Source organism: Dryobates pubescens, chromosome 15 (genome assembly GCF_014839835.1).
Source record: "Dryobates pubescens isolate bDryPub1 chromosome 15, bDryPub1.pri, whole genome shotgun sequence".
In the NCBI taxonomy this organism is placed as follows: domain Eukaryota; kingdom Metazoa; phylum Chordata; class Aves; order Piciformes; family Picidae; genus Dryobates; species Dryobates pubescens.
Window position 1 is genome coordinate 10917938 of NC_071626.1, and position 22100 is coordinate 10940037.

Consider the following 22100-nt stretch of genomic DNA (forward strand, 5'->3'; position numbering starts at 1 on the left):
CTTTTAAACAATGAGCCTATTTTCCAGTGCTGCTGCTGTAAGAGTTTCAAACCTTTGGCGCTCAATCTAAGTCACCAAGCCAGACACCTCCTTCTCTAATGCCTAGAATATGCCACTCCTGCTGACTTCAGCAAGGATTTCATGTTTCTCTAACTAAATGAATATATAAATAGAATTCTACGCCATCTCCTAAAATTAGCCCAGTATTGATGGGTACCATAAAGAATATATCGTGCGCACATAATTCCTCTACACTCCTGCTCCTCTTTCATAAGCTTTCTTACAGTTCAGTTTAATTGAAATATGAAGCCACAGACATACTGGCAGTTGGATTCAGTCAGAAATTAGCATGTGTCCCTATCTGACCTGACCTTACCACTGCAATTTCGGGAAACTCATGTCCATCTGTTAGTAGCATAATGAAGTCTGTGCACAGCAATGAAACCACCGCTGCACGTGTACACTGGACCAAATCAAAGGCATCCTACTTTTGAAACACTGAGGAGGGCTCTTCTGAAAACTTCATCTTTAAAATCTGGTTATCCTTACAGCATTTCTTGGCCTATCCTTTGCCCTGTGAGAGCACTTTCACATTCAGTGCCTCAGACTAAAGCAAGGCAAAACAGGGAGAAAAAAAAATAATAATCCCAGAGCTATAGATCCCTGCTGCTGTGCCACTTAAGCTGTGGTATTCTCCTCCATGCAATATTCTAGTTTGTTAAATCCTCTGTTATCCCAGAGCATTTCACTACTCCCCCCACCTCCTCTAGAAACAACAAACCTTTTTCTTTCTGAAAGAATGTCTGTTGATTTCATGGATTTTATGCTAGACCCGGATACTGCATAACAAGCATAAAAAACCCACTACTATTTCTGCTATGCTGAGAGGTCAAACAATCTTCTGGGCATCCATGGAACACCTGCCAGGTTACTATTCTCCTCAGTTGTATTACTCTAAATCAGCACAATCTCACACCAGTGTCACAACTCCCTAACAGTTCTGCTGTGCACAGTAAAAGACGTGCTCAAGACTTTGCACTTTCTATCCTTCCTGCTACACCCAGTAAACATGTGGGAAAGAAGTGTCTGTAAGTGAGCAAAATCTTTCACTGAATGTGAAAGAACTGAACCTTGCATACCCTCTACTTTATCCCTGACATTTTTATTGGTATAGGATGATCCACTCGTATTTCTCAATTATGCTCAAGATAGCTAGACATCTAGGCTCTGCCACAAGCATCTTGTCTGTCCTTGATTTAGTTCTCAGTACACTTTTTGCTCCTCATCTGCAGAGCAGTTCTGCCTTGCTTCCCAAACTTACTATAAGGAAAACACATCGAATACAGATCATGTGTTCAGACCCTGTTTAGTGGGTGTCACACCAAGAAGCTCTGATAACAGTATCTAAGCAGATAAGAGTAGCTAAGATAACAGCTGGGGCTGCCCAGTCTCTTCAGGCAGAGAATTATCTACTCTGCAGAGAGCTGTATGCTGTGCATGTGCAGTACAAGTGTCTGTCACTCAGAGTGCTAAGATCCAAGCAGTGTTTGGCTAATTAAGTATCTGTGCTATAAAGTTTACACATGCACAGGGGTACTTTGAGCCCAGTCTCCCCCCTGCAGAAAGGGCTGTAAGCTAAACTAATTCCTCTGAGAAGCTGCTCAGGCCTTTCCTATTGGACCTTCACAGCTGTCACTCCTCACATCTTCTGCACCATCAAGCTCAACATGACTGCTTTTGAAGTAATTAGTGGTACTGAACTGGGGATTGGTTTTCAGCTTCTGGACCTAATTTCCTCTTCACATGACCATCAAGGACACCACTGTCAGGTTGGCTGAAGGAAGCATGAGCAGCCTCTCAAAAAGCACTTCAGTTCATCCTTCAGTGACCTTCATTGATACTAGCAACTGTCACACTAATTGACCCAGTGCTGGGAACAGACAGGGCCTGTCTGATGGCTAAAGAAAATTCACCATGAATTTGGTTCTCAGGGGAGGATAAAGAAGATTTGGCAAGAGGGAATCTCCTTCTCTCAAAACAAATAGAACAATACCTTCAGGATTATTTTTGGATACATGAAATATCCTGGAAGTGCTATTAGACCAGTCAGAAGAAAACCAACTATAAAGCTAGCCTCTCTCCTAACTGCTACCCTCAGAGTCCTCCTGTCACCACAGATGTGTATTTTCAGAAGCATAATGACAGTATTAGCAAGCGGCACATGGTGGTATCTGGAGTGCCGCTCTATTTCCAGCTGTGTCAGCATTCCCCTTAGCAGCCTCCATACTGCCTCAGAAACGCACATGCAAATCCCCTGATGGTTCCTGTTGCATGATTAACTTTGCTCTGTGATACATTGGTTTTCCTCCTATCCTTCCCATGTGAGCTTGCACTAGATACCAAGGTTTGAAGTAATCCTGTCAGCTACCTAAAATTTAGGTGCTTCACGTGAATTAATCATCCTCTCTGGTCAAATGCCAAGAACAGGCACCTCCAGAACAACTCAACCCATCCTGAAATAGCTGTCTACAACTGGTGGGCTGGATTATGCTTTGATGGTTCTTGTCTCCCTCCATTGACAATCAAGAGAGTAGGAAAGACTCAACATCTCATTTTAGTCTGTCTAAAATTAAACTGAATTAATCCTACCCCACTTCTTTCCTCTTCAGACTATCACATTTCACCCCTTAGACTCGTTTTACAGATTAGCAACAAACCAAGGAAAGCCTCCTTGCTTCTGGCAGCCTGTGCAGAGTGCTGCCATGGTCAAGCAGGACTATTTGTGCACATGGAGTGAAGTATCTTATCTCCTTGTTTCCTTTGCAGCTTCCTGAAATAGGTTTGGGTCATTCTCAGAATGTGCTGCAGTATCATAGAACATGCAGGGGTTAGAGCAGTCCTGTGCAGACTCCAGCATGTCATCTTGCAGCGTTCTTAAATTATTTAAGAAAGCAGTGGGAGGAGGCAGAGGTTGCTTGAAAAAGCACAAGGCCTTTTCAGACAACAAGGCTGAACACTAGAAAGCCTGGCACTGTTCTATGCCTGTGGGCTGACCTTGTGCTCCAGTCCAGGCCCCAAGCTGGTTTAATTGTGAAATGCAGCAAGAAGTTTAGGAGCATTAGCAAGAGCAGAATCAGCCACAGCAAACTCTAAGGAACCCATGTAAGAAATACAAAGATTGTTTGTTGCATTTTAAGGCTCTCAGTGCTTTTCACAGTGCACTCTGATAGACTAAATGCCTTGTTTATTTTTCAGCTGCAGACAGTTTTATAGGTGGCCAAAAATCACTGACGTTAATTATTATCTTCAGAGTTGATCCCATGCAGCTGCACAGAGCCATAGGCCTCCTCAGTTTTCTTTTCATCAGGAGGACAGTCAGCTTTCATTGAGGCAAGGAAAGGAGAGATTTGCTACATCATTCTGATCTCCCCCACTGTATGGAGCTGAATTCCTCTCTAGACTGAAAGCTCCAGCTCAGCAAAGACAGCAGGGTTTCAAAGAAGACACTAGGTTTGTTTGTTTATCAAGAACTATGTCCTCCGGACATTCCAGTTCTACTGAGCACTTTGACTGCTTCAGGTTCCTTCCTGCCAAAGGTCACAGTTAAACATGTAATGCAACATCTCACCAGCCCACCATCTATGTAGCAGGCATAGAGGCAGATTGAAGGACACGTGATTTCCCCTTTAAAATCCCTCTAACTTTTTTGGGGCAAGCAGCTTCCTAATAAAACACTGTGGAACTGCTCCTGTAAAAAGGCAATTCTTCTCTTCTGGTCTCAGCATGAGCACATGGCAGATTCCTGCAGTATATGCAGTATCTCATGGAGCATAACTCAATGAAAACACCCAGGACAGGCTCAGGCATCTTATTTAAAGACTGACATGATGGTGTCTGTTGACTAAAAAGTGGTTGCTGCTCTACTCATAGGCAACACGCTCACCTTGTCGGGGCTTATGTTCCGCCAAATGCCAGCAGACCCAAAGAACCCTTTTCTATTTGAAGCAGAGACACTGCTGCAAGCTCCCAGGTTAGAGGAGGAATGCTTAATGCTGTTCCAGAGATCTGACACTGCAGCTCACTGTCTGACCAGGGGGCAAGCAGCATCCTTAGTTAGAAGAGAGGCTAGTGTTACAGCTGGTAAAGGGTAATAAATAATTTTGGGGACTACTGTTATTCTAGATCATGAACAGAACTCGGTCATGTGTTTGACAGGAAGTACAAAACTCTTAGAGCTTAGTAGAAGAGAAAAGCAGGGGTCTTGGAAAGACCTGGATGAAATCAGAAAAACAGAAGTTGAAGCCACTGGGACGGGTGGGCATTGAGTAGTTTTGTGAAGTGCAATACGCTTGCTGAGCTGGAGAGTGACAAAACTGGATATGAACAGCACAGAGTGCTGCGAGCCTGATGAGGCCAGAGACTGTCAGAGAAAAAAATAAAATTAAAAAAAAAAGAAAAAAAAAAAAAAAGGAAAAAAGGAAAAGAACAAAGTGCAGCATTCTCTCACTGGAGCCAACATCATCAGTTGCCCCTTTTGTTTTTCCTTCACAAATACGAGTTAATCAACAAATAGATTCTTTTTGTTTTCCCTTTGAATCTTAAAAGCTATTGTATAATATCAAGGAGATTAAGCCCAGCACCTCATGCCCTCTTACTCAGAGTGCAAGCATTCCACTCCAGTGGAAGAGCCCTGCCAGGCCCAGCTCTGGCTCTGTGTGCGGTTTTGCGACAGCTTATGAAACAGGCTTTGCGTCTCCTCCTCCCAGCTTTCGTGCTTAGCTATAAACTGCCTTATAAAGAGAGTTACTGTTACGAGGCAGGCAAATGACTGCTTCTTTTCTGAACTTTTACTTTGTCTAATATGTTTCAGATTTCTGCAGTCTCTGCCAAGCTTTTCCATTCCCTTTCTTTTTCTTTCTCTTTTATTTTATTTTTTTTTTTTTTGGTTAAAGACATAAACCAGTCTTATGACTGGAATAGCATGGCCAAGAAAAACAATCTAGGGCTGATTTTTAGCATTACATAACAAAGGGTTGGTTTAAGAAAAGAAAAAGAATTTTAAAAAATAGATCAAAAATCCAAAGCAGCAGGTTGAGTGCAGCGTGTTCAGCAAAGAATTAGAGCTCCAAAGACAAAACCCTACGGAGGTAGGGCATCTACCTCTTTTCACCCTTGTGTCAGTACTTAACAACTCTTCTGAGCTGATGATATTTGAAAGCTACAGTGTTTCATTTAGTTTTATATAAAGGCTTCACTGTACAGGTTTCATTTTGGTGGTTTTTTCTGTACATGGAAAAAAAAATGTCATAATTCTAACTGGTGGTCACAAAGAATGCAAGGAAAGAGGAGATGAAAGACCACTCTTCTCAAGGCTGGCAGACCCCCTACCTGGACAACATCTTGAATTTAATGGAAGTGCTGCGTGGAACAGCTTGCATTTTCACAGTCTAACACTGGATGTTGAACACAAACAGAACTCCAGTATGCAGAGAAGCCCATCTGGCATCTTTTACCACCAGAAATTTAAAAAATAAAGGAAGAATTCAGGTATTCAGCACTCTATGTCTGGAATGATCCTTTCTGCTCCTTTTTCCTCCCCAGGCAAATTTCTGCCAATTCCTGGTTACCTTCCATTCTGGCTGATCAAGACAGACAGTTGAGGTGCTATCATTCTAAGCTAGGCAAACTCTGTTTGTTATTGCACATTAATTAGGATCATTACCATATCTGCAAGCCTGTGTGAGATGTCTACAAACATACCTTCATCTGCTTCACTGTGTATCGCATCGTTCCAAAGGGTCCATCTTTCATCAGCTTCTTCCCCACAACTTTAGCTCGGATCACTGGCAGAAAAGAGGAAAAATACAACAAACTGTAAACAACTTTACACAACAGTGAGGCCAGCCTCTCCACTTCAAAGAAAAAAAAACAAAACCCAAAAACCCACACAGGTAAATTATTCTGTGAAATAAAACAGACCTCCAGGCTAACCTTCTTTTCAATTTATACTGAATCTCACACCTAACAAAGGCATGCAAAATGGGATGCCAAAGCAAGTATTTATTTAGAGGAAGTCCATTTCTGCGTGAAGAATATGAACAAGCATTATTTGTGTTGAAATCTCACTAAAATCTGCAAAGCAGACTATAACTGGTTCCAAGATAGGTTAAAATATTTGAATCAAACCATTGGCATGACTTTTGTATTTAACATCTTGGCTATCAACATACAGAATCATAGAATCAACAAGGTTGGAAAAGACCTCAAAGATCATCAAGTTCAACCTGTCACCTAAGACCTCATGACTACTAGACCATGGTACCAGGTGCCATGGAGTGATGTTCAATAGGATACTACTTTTAAATTGTTCCTTGGGTGTCCATTGTATAGCTTCTGTTTCCCAATAACCACAGCAACCCAGTACAGCACACTGGAATATTTCATATCACAGCTATCACCTTTCAGATACCACAAAACTCCCAACAAATGGCAACCTTAAGCAAACGGCTCCTGGGCAAAACCAGATTGTTCAGCAACCATCAAATCCACAGGGAAAGCTGCCAGGCCAGCCAGAAACCACCTGGATGACAAACTAAAGTTGACCCATCAGAGCTTACATACACTGTTCTTTATTTCTTTCTGGATACTTAAGAGGAGTCTGTGTGTGCAGGTGTGCATCCAGCACCCAGCCTGACACAGATACCTCAACACCACAGCAATGCAAAACGAGACCAAGCCATTATAGATAAGGATTTTGAGATCACTCATCTAGATCTAATGAGTGGTTTACAGTCAGCACTTAATGTAAGATTTCTCCTGCTCACCTACTTTTGGGACATTCCGCACACACAAAAAAACCTATTATTCCATCAATCATCTTTCAAAAAGGTCTGGTGTCACCTGCTCATCTCAGTAGATGAGCAGAGCTTAGTGCCAGGGCAGACATTATTCACTTAAAGTCCACTCTCCAACAGCAATCCTATCACATTATCGAGCACCACAAGTGGCTTAAATTTTCACATGAGCTACAGAAAATAAGATTGAAGAAAATTTCTGGGAAGAATAAGGATCACTGTTAGAAAATCTTGTACCCCAAATGCTTCTTGTACAAACAACAGGGCAAGAATAAAAAATAAACCAAGGAATTTGGAATTCCATCAATCAAAATTACAATATAACTGTGTAAAGCTTACCTAAAATCTTATTCATCAAGCTTCCCTTTCCAAGAGCTATGCAAATTATTCCAATAGAATCATAGAATCAACCAGGTTGGAAAAGACCTTAGAGATCATCAAGTCTAACCTGTTACCTAACAGCTCATGACTAACTAAACCATGGCAAATCCAAAAGAGGCACATACTCATAACACGACTGACAATTTATAGCTGACATAAATCCCTCAGGCACCCCTTTTTTGAGTAAAAGAGGACATCAGCTACTTCTGCATAAAGCTTGTATTGGGGCACCATTGCAAATAGTGCACATCTGCTGAATACATGGCCCAGTGGTTCCAGACTACTGAAATGCAGCAACTAAAATGGACCACATACATCATTTCCTCTGAGACTATGAAAGCCCTGATGTAACCCCCTGCACAAGACAGAAGTACTGCTTTCACAGCAATCTTCTGTAGCATCTGTGCTTTGCAGAATGTATCACGTAAATGCATCACAGAAAACAATTCATTAAAAAGCAGGAAGGCACGGAAGGGAGAGACAGAGAGGTGCAGGTACTCCTCTGCAAGCAGGAATACACAATGAGTTATTACTTGGATTACAGCAACAAAATTTAGGCATCCATTTTGCTAGGTATATAAAACATTCAACAAGTACTTTGTTGGTTCTTAGCTCATGTACGCTTCAAACGCTGAAAGAAGTGGGGAAAAGCGGAGGCTGAGGTTTTATTCACTACCTAGACCAAATTAGTGAGGCAAAAACCTTGTCCCAGCTTTCTGAATAATCTGAAGAACAGACTTAAAGAAAGAGACAAGTCTGGTTACACACATGAGGTCCTGGAGTTTTTTCCACAAGGATGGTGTGAAATGAAGACAAACTCACTCTGCTCTGATTTATACCCTGTGCTTCAGCCAGACTTGTCAAATAAATTTTAAACCTAGGTAAGACAGTCCTGCTGGCTTCAATTCAAAGGACCAACAAAACTTTCATTCATTGAGTCTAAAACTTCATTCTTAATTTTGTTTTAAACTTCTATTATCCAAGGGCAGTAAAAGCCAGGGTAATTGTATTACTTCTATTTAACTAATTGTTTGGTCTTTGAAGGAAGGGCCTAGAGGACTAAACTCTTCCATTTGTTGCCCCAGCCACCACAACCAACAGTGCAGTTACAAAAAACAGACCACCTAAGGGTCAATTTCTTTAGGGCTTCATCAATTCCAGAGCACTTCACTAATGCTGCAGCCCGAAGCACAGTGTCAAAAGGCTTATCTTCATCTGTTGTGTATCTGATGAACCAAAAAATGTGGATTGCCCAAGACATCTGAAATCAACAATGAAATCTTCTATCTTATTGACAATGATAAGAAATATACTAAAAGGCAGTACTGCAAAACACTGGAGTTTCCAAACCAGAACACAGCTTAACAGATGTCAGGCACCCCCCTAAAATCTAAGAGCCCATTTTCTTCATGTGCTTTACTGCTAGCTTGGCAGCCCTTTCACTTCTAGTTAAGAGTACCACAGCAACTTCAGAAAGAAACCAGCTTTGATTCACAGACTAATCAACAGCTTCACCACAGGACCAAAGATTCCAAGAGCATATCTACACCAGCACATAAAAGTATCACAATTTCAACTAAAGCTATTCTCACAGGCAGGTGGAAGGATCTGTATTTTCATATTATTGTTTCCCAGCAAAATTAGAGAATAGCTGTCCTGGTAAATTCACCTAGTAAAAAACATGAGAAACTATAGTGTGGGCTGTCACTTCAAGCTTTTTGTAAATAGGCCAAGTACTCTGTATCTCAGAGAAGCTGCTATTATCACCCAGACAGTAACTTTTCTAGGTATGTTTCTTCCTTTACCAAAAAGCTGGGAATGAACAAAGAACCTACCCTGCCTCAATATTCCCATATTAAAGTCAAGCTGTTAGCCAAGAAGTAGAGGATACTCCAACTCAAGTCTACCTCCTGTATTTTGTGAGGCTTGAACTCCCACCCTTTGAGGATTAGATACATCTGGTTAACTGGAGAGAGATACTGGATGGACAGAACTGCTCAGAGGTTGTCCTTTCATGTCCAGCTTCATCACTCTAGGCCTCCACATGAGAGTCTGCCCAGAACACAGCTCCAAGCTGCAGATCTGCAGCCACACATTTCCCACTTCCTATCTTTGCTCTGTCAAACTGCCACTCACCAGCTGTACTGCTGGACCACTCTTCACATCTAATCAGAAGATAAAGAACATTGTTCCTAACTGAGTGGGAGTCATGTATACCTACCAAAGAAATTTTTCACTCTCTGCAAAGTATCAGAAATATGCAGTTTTTCTGCTGCGAATTCAATCTGTGTAAACAAAGTCAACTGTTTACTTCTGAGGACTCCTATTGCTTCAGCAGAATGAGGTAAAAGGTGCTGCGGCTGCTCCCCTCAACTCCTTCCTTCTCCCTGAAGCTCTATTACAGTCCTGCTATTACTGATGGGAAACTTTATCCCACACAAGTGGTCACCAAAATAGCTGCATATTTTTAAACCACAATTCCTTTGAAGTATTGCCTATGAAAATACTCCAAGATGAATGTTTCTCAGTACTTTGGGGTTTCAAGTCAGGTCACTTTGTGGGACTGGAGCAGTTGGCAAGGTCTCATGAGTGATTTGTAATTATTTATGAAAAGTTACATTAGATGAGGATGTAAATCTTGGTAAGATAAGCATGGCAGCCATGCCATGATTTGAAGAGGAGAAAACAGCAAGGTACTTACAAATTATTAGTTTCATTATTTTCCCTTGCACCCTCACCCCCTGCTTTTTTGCCTTTTTTTTAATGTAAGCAGGCTTACTGCTCAGGAAAACAAAGATGGCTCAGATTTGCTACGGGACTAGTATAGCATAAGCAGCTAATGCTTCGTATTTCACCAGCATCTCTAGCATGGTACTACTGCCTGCACATGCATGGATACACACATTTGCACAAAAACACTTCCATCTTTTCCAAATATCACTGGATGAGGTCTTACAAAGGCAAGCAAATCAGTAGGGGTGTAAGAGAATGTCCTACATGCACTTGTATTTGCCCAAATGTATACACACGTAACTCAAGAACTCTTTCCCTCCAGCCCTTACCCTCTGTGTGGTTATTCTCTTAATGATTCATAAGGAGAAAAGGCCTAAAGGTAAGATACGGAGTAGAAGAGAACACTGGCTTTATAGCTGAGATAGCAGAAGAGAGGCAAGGAGTAAACAAACAAGCAATGACCAATGTGAGGGAAGTGGACCTGTGAGGTTATGACAAGAATTTGCCAAGCTGAGAAAACAACATGGTGAAATGACTGGTAATTACCAAGTCTCTTCATCCAGGAACACACTTGCTACTACATGCGTAGCAGCTTTTTCCCAGTTGAAAAGTGAAGGTATCGACTCCAGCTTGTGTCCTTTATGGGGGCCAGCCACTAGATGGTGACACCACCACAAATCTCACCTGCTGATAACCAGAGGGCAGTGGCGCATGCAGAAGCTAACACCACTTATCCCAGATGTGTGTCCAACTGCACCACGAGGATCAGATGCTTTCATGCAAGTGGGCTGGCTGCCATCCACAAACAGCATGTTAAGTGGAGGCATACCCCTTTTAGGCACCAGCATTTTCTCCAAAGCCATTTCCCTTGGGACAAATTATCATGAGTGGCTGAGGAGAGCAACAAGTGCTAAACTTCTCATTGATTGCTTCAAGGATTTATTTTATTGGTGTGCAATACAAGTACTTCTAAGTGAGAAATTTGGCCTAGATGTATACTCACTGCATGTAAGAGAAGGATACAGGGGGACACAGGGGACAAATTATTGGCCCAGTCCATTCTTTGACACCCAAATAGCAGCAAAATAAAATATGTGGGGAGCAGCAACATGACCAGGAAGCTGAAGAAAGGCTCCTTCTATCATAAGGCCACTAAACTACACCAAGAACTGGACAGCAAAAGCAACCCCCACTACAATGGTACACACTTGGAAACGCTGCCTTGACACTAAACATGGGACATGCCAAGGATGGCTGACATTTTATTCATCCAAAGACTATACAAGGGCTTACTTCCAAGGGCAGCTTACTGTTTACCAACTTTGCTAGCAGCTTTCTCATTCAGCCTGTCACAAAAACTCCTTACTGTGCTGGTACATGCTGGAGGGCTCACATCACATAGGACTAAGGCACCTATTATGTTCAAGACTCCTGAGCACACCGGGCAGACCATTGAGGTACCACTTTATTCTAGCATTTCCAAGGGCATATCCTAACTTTGTCAAGGCAGGTTGCTTTTACACACAGATATTCAAGCATTGGTGCTAATGGTGCTGGGAAAAAAAGACATAACTTGCTCACTCTCATAAGCCACAGTCCTTTTCCCACTTCCCTAGCTGATCTGTTAGCCACTATTAGCAATGCTCTCAGCCTCCCTAAAAACCAAGGACCATAACTACAACTGGATTATGTCCTTTGGACTGGAAGTCTGGCCCAGCTATATGCAGCCTCTTGGAAAGCTCTATTAAATTGCCTGGTGGCTGTAGAGTTGTATGAGCAGCAAGTGGGTGGGGCCTGCTTTGGAAGGGGGACAAGTAACAGTCTCTCACCCACTGCCCCACTTCCAAAGCAAAACAGAACAGAAAGGGAAATAGTGATGACAGCAAAGGATTCACGAAGAGGGTGAAAACAGATACAAGTCTTCAGTCTGTTTGATTATCCATCTGTACTGAAAGTCACCTCCACTAACATAACCAAATTATTATACAAATTAGAGTATTTAATTTGAAAGCTTCTTGCAAAGCACAATTAGGCTGAAAAAACACATGAGCTTTCTCCCCATTCTATCATAACCTCCAGCCAAAGCCACAAGAGAAAACAAATCTCTTTCGCTTTGTCTTGCAAGAAGCCAAATGCAGCTGTGCTATTAGACAGCATCACTAGAGAACATCATCAAGGAAGCAAAAGTGATGGCGAAGCAAGACGTTCACTGCTGGCTCCCTTCATCTCCTTACCCTCACCAACAAGCTAGCTTCCGTTATTGGCAGTCCAAATCTTGTCTTGCCTTTTTAGTCAGTGCTCCTCAGAGCACTTTCAGAAAGGTCACCTTCTTGACACCCATCAGTTAGTTGCCACAAACATCACAATGGAAAGGCCTTGTGCTTACTCCAGCAAGCCTGATACAACATTTTGACTAAAAATAAAACTCTAAAAACAAGGCAGCATGGCACTCAAGTACCTTGCCTTCTAATTTTCCATCCAGAACATTGAATTTTAGCCTTTGTTTTACAGGTCCAAAACCCATTCCCTGTCTGTGGTATAACAGTAGGTCACTTGCTAAAGATTAACCAGGTTCCCTACCCCTGCAGATTTCCTTGCCACTGACAAGTCTGCACAACACTCTGTAACGTTTGACTTCCAACACTGCAAAATAAGGAGTGATACAGCTCTTTCATACAAAACTATGATTGCATCAGACCTCACATCATTTTGAAAAGTAAAAAATTAATACCCTCAGCAAGACCACAAATTACAGATACAAGGTTGCATAAAACACAGAGAAATTGGTTTGGGCTTGGCATTTCACCTGCAGGTTATTAACTGCACCAAGGGAAGTTTAGGCTTGAGGTGAGGAGAAAGTTCTTCACAAAAAGATCTGTTGGCCATTGGAATGGGCTGCCCAGGGAGGTAGTGGAGTCACTGTCCCTGGAGGCGTTTAAAAAGGGATTGGATGTGGCACTTGAAGCCATGGATTAGTAGTCATGAGGTGTTGGGTGACAGGTTGGACTTGATGATCTTTGAGGTCTTTTCCAACCTCATTGATTTTATGATTCTATGACTTTTTTTCTGATGACAGCAGGAACAAGCATTTTTCTTCCTCCACATATGATGCTCCTCACCCTGTGGAAGTCTAAACTCCATTTGAAACACACTAGAATCAGAGAGAAAGGAGAGGTCTAAGAAACTTGGAAATTCTCTCCCAGACATTTCATTCAAGTTCCCACATGCACTTTGGTTGAAGACTCTTCAGTTGCCCAGCACTGTGCCGATGTTGACTCCAGTGCTTTGCCATCATACACAGACAGTCTGTTGGAGGATGGAGGGGAAAGACTGACAGAAGGAAGAAGAAAGGAGAATCTAAAATGCATTTATATGCATTTACAAATAGAACCTTTCACACCCATGTGTAGATAGTATGTTTCATGCTAAGGGAAACTAGCTTCAGGAATTACCTTGTGATAAACAGAGAGAAGCTAAAGGGAAAAAAATACAAGTCTGTTGTTACAAGCTATTACACCTACTAAACTCAGGGAAGCCAAGTAGGCCCAAGAGATTAGCTACAACAGGCACAGATGAGTTGAGTCACAGGAGATCACACATAGCTAAGTTAGTCTCACAGCTTACATCAACAAAACATTCCAGGTTTGCTACAGATGGAAGCAAGCAGGGGCTCTGCAGACTACATAATGATTGAGCCTACTGCTGTGAGAAACCTCTGGTAAAATAAGAGAAACCAATGCCATTCCTGCCAAACAGCCATTTCTGGCTCCTTTCTGGGAGCCTTTGTTGGTTGTTTTTTTTAACTTCCACCTAAATAATTTGTAACTAGTTACTGAAAGTTCAATTAAGGCTAAAGGCAAAAGGCAGTAGGTAGGTTTCACTGTAAAGGAAAGGAAAGTGATGCAAGTGGAGGAAGGGCAAGGGAGTGCCTCATGAACAGAGTGCAGCAGAGAGGTACCTTGCACCTCTCTCAAAGGGATGTTTCCAGCAGAGTGCATTTTGCCCGACAACTGCCAAAGAAGGAACTGCTTTCAGCTAGGGTTAGGAGTGCTGGAATGATGGTTGTCAAAACCAACACACAAAAGCATTTCAAAAGCCAGCTTACAACAGTGGATAAAAATAACAAGCATATGACTCAAAGCTGGTCAGGCAATGCTCAGCTCAAAACACCTTTTTCATTTTCTTTTGGACTGCATGAGATTTGTGCAATAAGATTTAACTCAGCCCTCAGTTCCAAGATCAAGTACTTCTAGACCCAGTACGTACAGGACAAGGAGAAGCCAGGCTGAGAGAGAGAAGGCTCTGGTTTATCACTGCTGTTTGGAATTGTTTGAAAGAGCCACAGGTCTAAGCATTCCACTTGGGAGACTATGGCAGAGCTGAAGTGAGATCAATTAGGGGCAAATGGAAACCATATGCGATTTTAATGAAACAAGGAGCTGGTGCACGTGACTTACTGCTGCAGGAGCATTTACTGCCTGAAAGGAATGTGCATCTGGCATTGATCATTTCCCAAACCATCAAGTGAGCAGTACCATGGCAAGTAAATTGGAGCATAAAATGAAAAGATGGATTGCCTAAAGAAGTACAGTTAGGAGAGCAGCCTCTGGAAGGAGAAAACATGTCCTTTGCCTGTGATTTCATGATCCAGTTGCAAGTGAGGCTGATGTTCCATTTCCACAGATCATCATAATAAACTACAAGAACAAGTAAACTGATTAAAATGGATCAAGTGGTATTTTAAGGAACCTACTACAATCACAGAAATCCCATTCTGATTCACTTGGGGAAACCTTTTACTCCTTGAGGTCATGGGCACTGATTAAAGACCAAAGCCCTGTTGATCCTGAGCAATATACACTCCTCATATGTGATGTCTGTCGCTGCAAGTATTCAAATGATGCATGTGTAAAAGCAACATCAAAGTGGGCACACACAATGATGAGATTTGAGGCTGAAGAGGCAGTGTAGACACATCCTTTTGTTTGATTTTTTTTTCTTTCTGACTGCAAATTTCCCAAGTTTCAATTTTGCTGAGAAAGAAAAGTCCTTAGCCTGCAAAGCTGTAGATAAGTTGCTCTGCTGGGATATGCTCATTCTCTCTGCCAACTGTGGTGTTGCAGCTTGATAGTGGTTTTATTCTGAGAACCAGATATCTTCACCAAGCAGCCAAGACAATGCTCACATACATCATGAGAGGAAGGAAGGAAAGAGGAAGGAGGGAAAGATGCTCTGATCCAGCACTCAAACACATATACAGCAAATGCCCAGGGCTTGAACATGGACGTCATATGGCTACGTCACATTTCACAGAACAGGGAGATATCTGCAAAGCCAGATGCACAGACCGGGCATGTCTTTGCTCCTTAGTGCTACATTTTCCCTGTGGGATATCCAGAGTTAACAAGCATAATAAATTCATCACTGTATTTTTCAAAGAGGCAACAGAAAATTCTTCAGTCAGATCTGCCTGTTTATTAGTCTTAACACACCATGCAATTCATGAACACACCAACAGCTCACATCCAAACGGTCCAACAGGAGGAGGAAGGAGGGTCCTGCTAAAAGAGAACATCTGAAAGCAATTTCCTTCTGTACATTAGAAATAGGGCAGCTCTGACAGCCCATGTCAAAACAGGGAGTATCAAAAGCCACAGGCCTGGACACTCCCTGCTTCAGCAACTTATTTCAGAGGACTCTCCTTGCTTCAGCACCTCACCCAGCTGGGACAAGTGCCAGCATTCTGCAAGGAAGCTGCACTCCACTGATCACATGGTTTACACTCAAATTTGCACGTAGGAGCTAGAGAGGAAGAACTGTTTGGGAACATGTATAGATTTCATGGGTACTGGGTGGGCCTGCAAATTCCTTCCTCCATTAGAAAACTTGCATTCAACTGATAGGCTAAGCAGCTGTCCACACCAAAGAGGTATACATATATAACTAGGTCAGGCCTATATGTGCTGCTCTGCTGTTTCTATCTACGCTGGACCAGACAGGACCTAGTATTAGGCCTGTCAGACTCTGGAATTAAACCTGCATTCAACCAGCTTCTTCTGTGAGAAGCCAGTACGTCTGCCCATCATTCCTGAACTATTAGAAGTTATTCAGAAGCTAACAGCCTCTGCAGATTGTTCACATACAGTGGACATCTTCATGACACAGTTCTGACTTACCATCACACATAAGGAATTTACTAATTGCCAATTTTATTGATGTCTACTATGTAACCACAGTCATTAACACTATGTAGCTGAGGCTGGCTACAGGAATTTACTCTGAGCACCATATAAAGACTTAGGTGTAGCACTCAGATTCTGATTCAGTGTTCATTAAAGTAAATAGAAACCCTCCAAGAGTCTTGCATCAGCTTCATGTACCACAGTTATTAGTCAATGTCAGGACACTACCAGGACAAACTTCACACTGAACTATTTGCTCATCTATCCAGACCTTTCCAGGTTGTCATGTAGTGCCCTGTAATAACTGTGTTCCAAAACATCATCCTTCATTTTGGACATTCAAAGGGATATCAAAGACTAGAAAGACTTGTTGTGGGAGTAAGGTAAGAAGTGTGAAGAGTGTGATATGAGACACCCCATGAAATAGGCAATGAGATGTCATAGTTTAATCTGGCAGGCAGCTAAACACCACATAGCTACTTGCTCGCTCCCCACCACCCCCAGTGGGATGCAGAGAGAATTGGGGGGGGGAATCCAGGAGTTGAGACAAAGACAGTTTAATAGGATGGAAAAGGAAGAGAAAGTAATAATGATAACAATTATTAAATTCAATTGCTCAGCACCCACCAACAAATGCACAGCCAGTTCCTGAGTAACAGCTCCCAAGCCAGCTTTTACCTTCATTCTTATTCTAAGCATGATGTTGCATGGTACAGAATATCCTTTTGGATAGTTTGGATCAGCTGTCCTTGTTGTGTCTCCTCCCAGGTCTCAGGCTAGCCCTCAATCTATTCACTGATGGAGTGGTACCTGAAGCTGAAAAGCCCCTGACTGAGTGTGAACAATATCTGTGTGTTATCAACATTCTCCTTCTAAATCCACAACACAGCACTATACCATCTACTAAGAAGATAACTAACTCTATCCCAGCCAAAAACAGGACATGAGAGGACCTGGGAGTCTAAGAACATCTCTCAGTGACAATTCTTTACATGAGTAACACAAACACTGCACACTGTACATCCTCTGGCTCTGAAGACACAGGATTGTCCCTGTGCAATGACACAGAGCACTGACAGCAGAAAGGGTAGGCAGACACCAGCCTTTGTTCTTTCACACCAACCTTTGTTCTTCAAAAAAATTCTCAGACCCTGACTGTCCGGCTGACAGACTAGCCAAACTTGTTTCATAAAAACTTCAGTGGAGAGAGAAAAAATGTCACCATCTTGTTACCATTGTATTACATAAACTTCCTTCATACAAACTTCATCAGAATCTCATGTTCATGAGCAGCCCATAGGCCATAATCAGAAGAGATTTCCAGAAGTTGCGTGTCATGACTTTGAGATTCATCTGCATCCTGGTGCTCCCAATGAAGTATTAATTAGATAGGACTCTTAGCTAGACTTCTGTACTCACAGGGAATACACTAAATTGACAGGGCCCCAGTTGTCAACTTTCATTTGTACAACAGACATTTATACAAATCCAAGACTAACACACACATCAGTGAGTTGTGTATGGAAGTGCTCAAATCTGACCATATAAAACTTACAGAGATATACTCCAAGTGAACCTACCAGTCAGCTCAGCTGTGCCACTGGAGCTTGAGAGCTTCATGAAGTATTATTTCCAAAAACTTCCATAAAATTCCAATTTGGAGACAGTAAGCATGCTTTCTAGTATCACTTCTTAGACAAAAAGTAAAAAAAGGGGGGAAGAAATAACACCAAACCATGCAAAAGTTCACAAGTTATGGCTGGATTGCAATTTCACAGCACCCTGGCACAGTGATTGCTGTTTCTGAATACTCTAAGGCCCATTAACTGTTTAGGAGGCAACAGCTCTCTGGACACTGCACTGCTGAATGTTCACAGACAAGGATGATCATTTCCAGGGCATACAGCAAGCCTGACTGCTCCTTGCCTGTCTAGATGTCCTGAAATACTGCTGTAACAGACTATTTCAGCAAAGCAATGAACCACTCCAGGCTCAGGAGACATCTTTTTAAGGCTCCAGTTCAGCTTACACCTGGAACACAGGTGTAAGCATGTTTAAACATTGACAGGGAAGGAACTAAGAGAAACACAAGGGGAAATACCTCGTCTCAGTCCAGTAGTAGCAGCATGACCACAAACTTGTTTGTTTATTAATGCAGAAAACTCGAGAACTGCCCCTTGTCAAGGACTGGAGCAAAGGAAGGGTATGGAGATCTGTGTTTTAAAGGGATATCTCAGCATTCAGGAAAAGCTCACTGTAAACTCCAGAGAACTAATGAACTGGAACCTCTCCCAACATGAGAAGTAGTGTGTAACCTGATCAAAATCAGTACTTTCAGAAGTTAACTGAAGTTCAGAAGTTCTGGGATTGTTTAGCCAGGACAAGAGGAGGCTCAGGCAAGACCTTATTGCTGTCTACAATTACCTGAAGGGTGGCTGTAGCCAGGAGGGGGTTGGTCTCTTCTCTCAAGCAACCAGCACCAGAACAAGAGGAGACACAGTCTCAAGCTGTGCCAGGGAAAGTTTAGGCTCGAGGTGAGGAGAAAGTTCTTCACTGAGAGAGTCGTTCGCCGTTGCAATGGGCTGCCCAAGGAGGTGGTGGAGTCACCATCCCTGGAGGTGTTCAAGAGGGGATTGGACGTGACACTTGGTGCCATGGTTTAGTCATGAGGTCTGTGGTGACAGGTTGGACTTGATGATCTTTGAGGTCTCTCCCAACCTTGGTGATTCTGTGATACTGTTGGAAGGCTAACTGTCAGGGATAGGACTGGTAGAAATGTTTCTGGAAATACATCCTCTTGTCAGCAAAAGTGGCTTTACTTAAGTCAATGATTTTTTTTAAGGAAAGCATCAAATTCAGCAAATTTTTTTTCCCAGAAGCTACATGCTAAAGACTTTCATTTTCATGCTAAAGATACTTTCATTTTACCTCGCATTTCAGATTGAATACATTTTCACTGTTTCAAAACTCTTTCATGGAACACAAATTCTGACTTTCTCCAGAAAGTTTCTAGATCCCTCTGTGTAAATCAGAGCTCTAATTACATAAGCATTACTAAATCAACTTTTTTTCCCTTCATTTTTCAGAAGCAAGTAAATTCATACCAATGAGAGCTGTAGGTGCTGAGAACTGGCATCATTTCAAGAAGTGAGCCATTATCCCCTGTGATTTCAAACCGTATCTAAATGAAAATAAGCATTCAACATCAGAGATCTGTCCATCAATTCACTATGCCAATAAAAGTCTGTCAGCACTGCAAACTGTAAATGATCGTAGGCATACTAGAGCTATCTTTAAAAGCAGCCTAGCATACCACACATTTAACCTGTTCCTCAAGTAAAACATTGGCCTGCTGAGTGCTCGTACTTTGAGACTCCAGGCAAGTCAGCTAGTCAACTCTGTGACAAATGCCTTCCTATTCTCCAACACTTTGAAGCAGTATTGTTTGATTGTAGGCTGCTTCCTGAAGTAGCTTCCTTCAACTGCCTGTTGAACCCAGTGGGAATCTCTCCACTAATTTTAACTGGAGCAGGATCAGGCACAAATTAAGTAGTGGTGGAATCCCTTGACTTACAAACTGAACAGCTGTCTCTGCCTTTCCAAAAGAAAGTTATTCCTGCAGCTGTTTTCCCCTAAGTGCCTTTGCTCCAAACTGTAAGAGAACTGGAGGGAAGGGGAGAAGGTGGAATTTTAATAACCCATTAAAAAGGAGTATGGGCCACTGCGCAGCAGCTCTTTCAGTTCTGCTCAAGCAGGGTCACTGCTGCCAGGCTCAGACAGGCCTGAGGGCACGGGAAAAGTCGTCGTCTTGTTTTCACATCTCATTCACAGAATGGAAAACGAGGGGGAGGGAGGGATCAGCTTTTGGGTTAATTAGCACCATGAACAGACAGCTGCATTGTCATTAAAAGTTCAAGAAGTCATTAGGGTCATCACTGAACTGTAAGATGTACACACACGCACACGAGGCACACGTCTAAGCCTGGATTTTTAGTAGCCTTGCTCGACTCTGATTTTCCACTACCCCAAGGGAAAACACTTTGGGTCAAGAACACTGAACTGTTGTAACTCTGAGGAGATAGGACAAAGGCACTCCCTCTGAATAGCAGTTGTTCATGCCCTTGGAACTGCTTAATTTCACACTTCATACACCAACTAAGAATAGTTACATGGCTTCTTTCCCCTGAGAAAAATCAGAGGTGTGGCTTACCAATGTACAATTTCATGTCCGCTCCTAATATCCCGTGGGACAAGCAGAACCCAGCTAACAAAACCAGCCTGTTGGTGCACACCACTGCTTTCCACTGCTTCCTTCTGCAACCAAGGAAGCTGAGAAAGCACAAGTTTGTTTTAGCAAATCCAATAACGTGCATGTATGAATAACAATGAAAAGATAAAACCTCTAAAGTGACAAGGACTGCTAATAATAAGGTTTGGAGCAATGCTAGCCTCGGAGTCACAAGTTGGCTTAAAAACAAAAACAACAAGGAGTCATCCAACTATGCAAAACAGCCACAGATTACATTTTTATTGCCACAGCTTGCAGTAACATATTCTGGTAAGGGACTAGAGTGAAAATGCATCAAGACAAGTAAGGATTCCCCTGCCACCTTCCAAACAGGGCAGGGAAGAAATACAGCCTTGAAAAGCTTTAGTATTACTGCTTTCGCAGACAGCAGACTGGCATTGCCTGGTCCTGTCAGCTGCAGCTTTGCATCCAACACACTCTAAAACCAAAATGGGACTGAAACCAGCATCATTATAATGAAATCTCATGAAAATGTTGTGCTTTTTCCTGCGTGAAAGGAACACAGATCCTACTCGCTCTTGCTATTAAATTGGCAGGCAAATATGTGGCTAGCTCATGAGTGTATAGCTCCATTCAGTGTTTAGTCTTTGTCAAGGGGAATTGCTCTGGGAATACAGAAACTTGTGGGGGTTTATGATAATATTTTATTTTAACCATTATGGCACTGTTGGTGCTGATTTTCAGTACTTTTATGATGCCACCACTGTTGCAGCAACCTTAGCAGGTATGTGCTCATGAGGAAAAAAACAGAATAAAGAGATATACTCCAAAATTAGGTGGAGAAACAACATGCATCAACATTTTGGTTTTAATTGTCCAAGACAGGTGCTGTGAGCTCTGATGTATTTCATCGGAGAAGGAAATTAAGGTGGACTAAGCAGTTTCTCTCAGAAAACTCTGAATTCTTCCCTCCCATCAGGGCTCTGGGTTGTTGGGTTTTTTTAACAAAACATGCCTTTGCTATATTTTTCAAGAGTGTAACCTGGTGGTGCTGCCTCAAAGAAACACCACAATAATATTTCATAACAACTTTGGCTGATTCTGCCCTCTTGGTCCACATACATGTGTTGGGGAATATATGCGGGAAGGAACCCTGCGATGTGCTGAACTGCTGATGGCTTGATGAACAAACACAGAGCCAGGAGAAAAATGTGAGGTCCCAGGTGTGCTAAGACAACATCATCCTAGGATTCTGATCTGCTCCCTCTCCCATCCTTCTGTCAAAAAGGCAGCCTGCTCAGGATGTGTGTAGACAGTGTTGTCAAATTCAGGAGAGGGGACTCTGAACGTCAGAGTTTACATCAATGGCCCAAGCTTCCATACTGCATGAAAGACAAACAGGAAAACAGTCTCTGAGACAGGAGGGAAAGAAAGACCCAGTGCTTTCCTTTACGCTACTTCTTCCAAAATCCACTAGTACTGGAGGAAATTGGTATAAGAGAAGGATGTTCAGAAACAAACATGAGATCTTGCACTGACAGGAAGGAACCTATTGGCCTGAAAACTTTCCGGTACTAGTGAAAGCTTTGTTTCCCCATCCAGCCACATACACAGGTGCTGTCCGCTTCATTTAATCTCCACTGCTTCTTCAATTAATTTAAATATTCCACTGGAATAGTGGCCAGTAAGGACCTGCTTCCC

The 22100-nt window shown here is 42.3% G+C and overlaps 2 protein-coding genes across 3 annotated transcripts in view; one reads left to right on the plus strand and one right to left on the minus strand.

Moving 5' to 3' along the window:
* Positions 1-22100, plus strand: part of SYN3 (synapsin III) — a 196851-nt gene that overhangs the window by 76251 nt on the left and 98500 nt on the right. The window lies entirely within an intron of this gene.
* The window catches only part of TIMP3 (TIMP metallopeptidase inhibitor 3), a 35865-nt gene that overhangs the window by 2483 nt on the left and 11282 nt on the right, over positions 1-22100 (minus strand). Inside the window, exon 2 of the mRNA XM_054167916.1 lies at positions 5761-5843. Within this exon, the coding sequence (XP_054023891.1) occupies positions 5761-5843 (83 nt within the window). The remainder of the gene's footprint in view (positions 1-5760; positions 5844-22100) is intronic.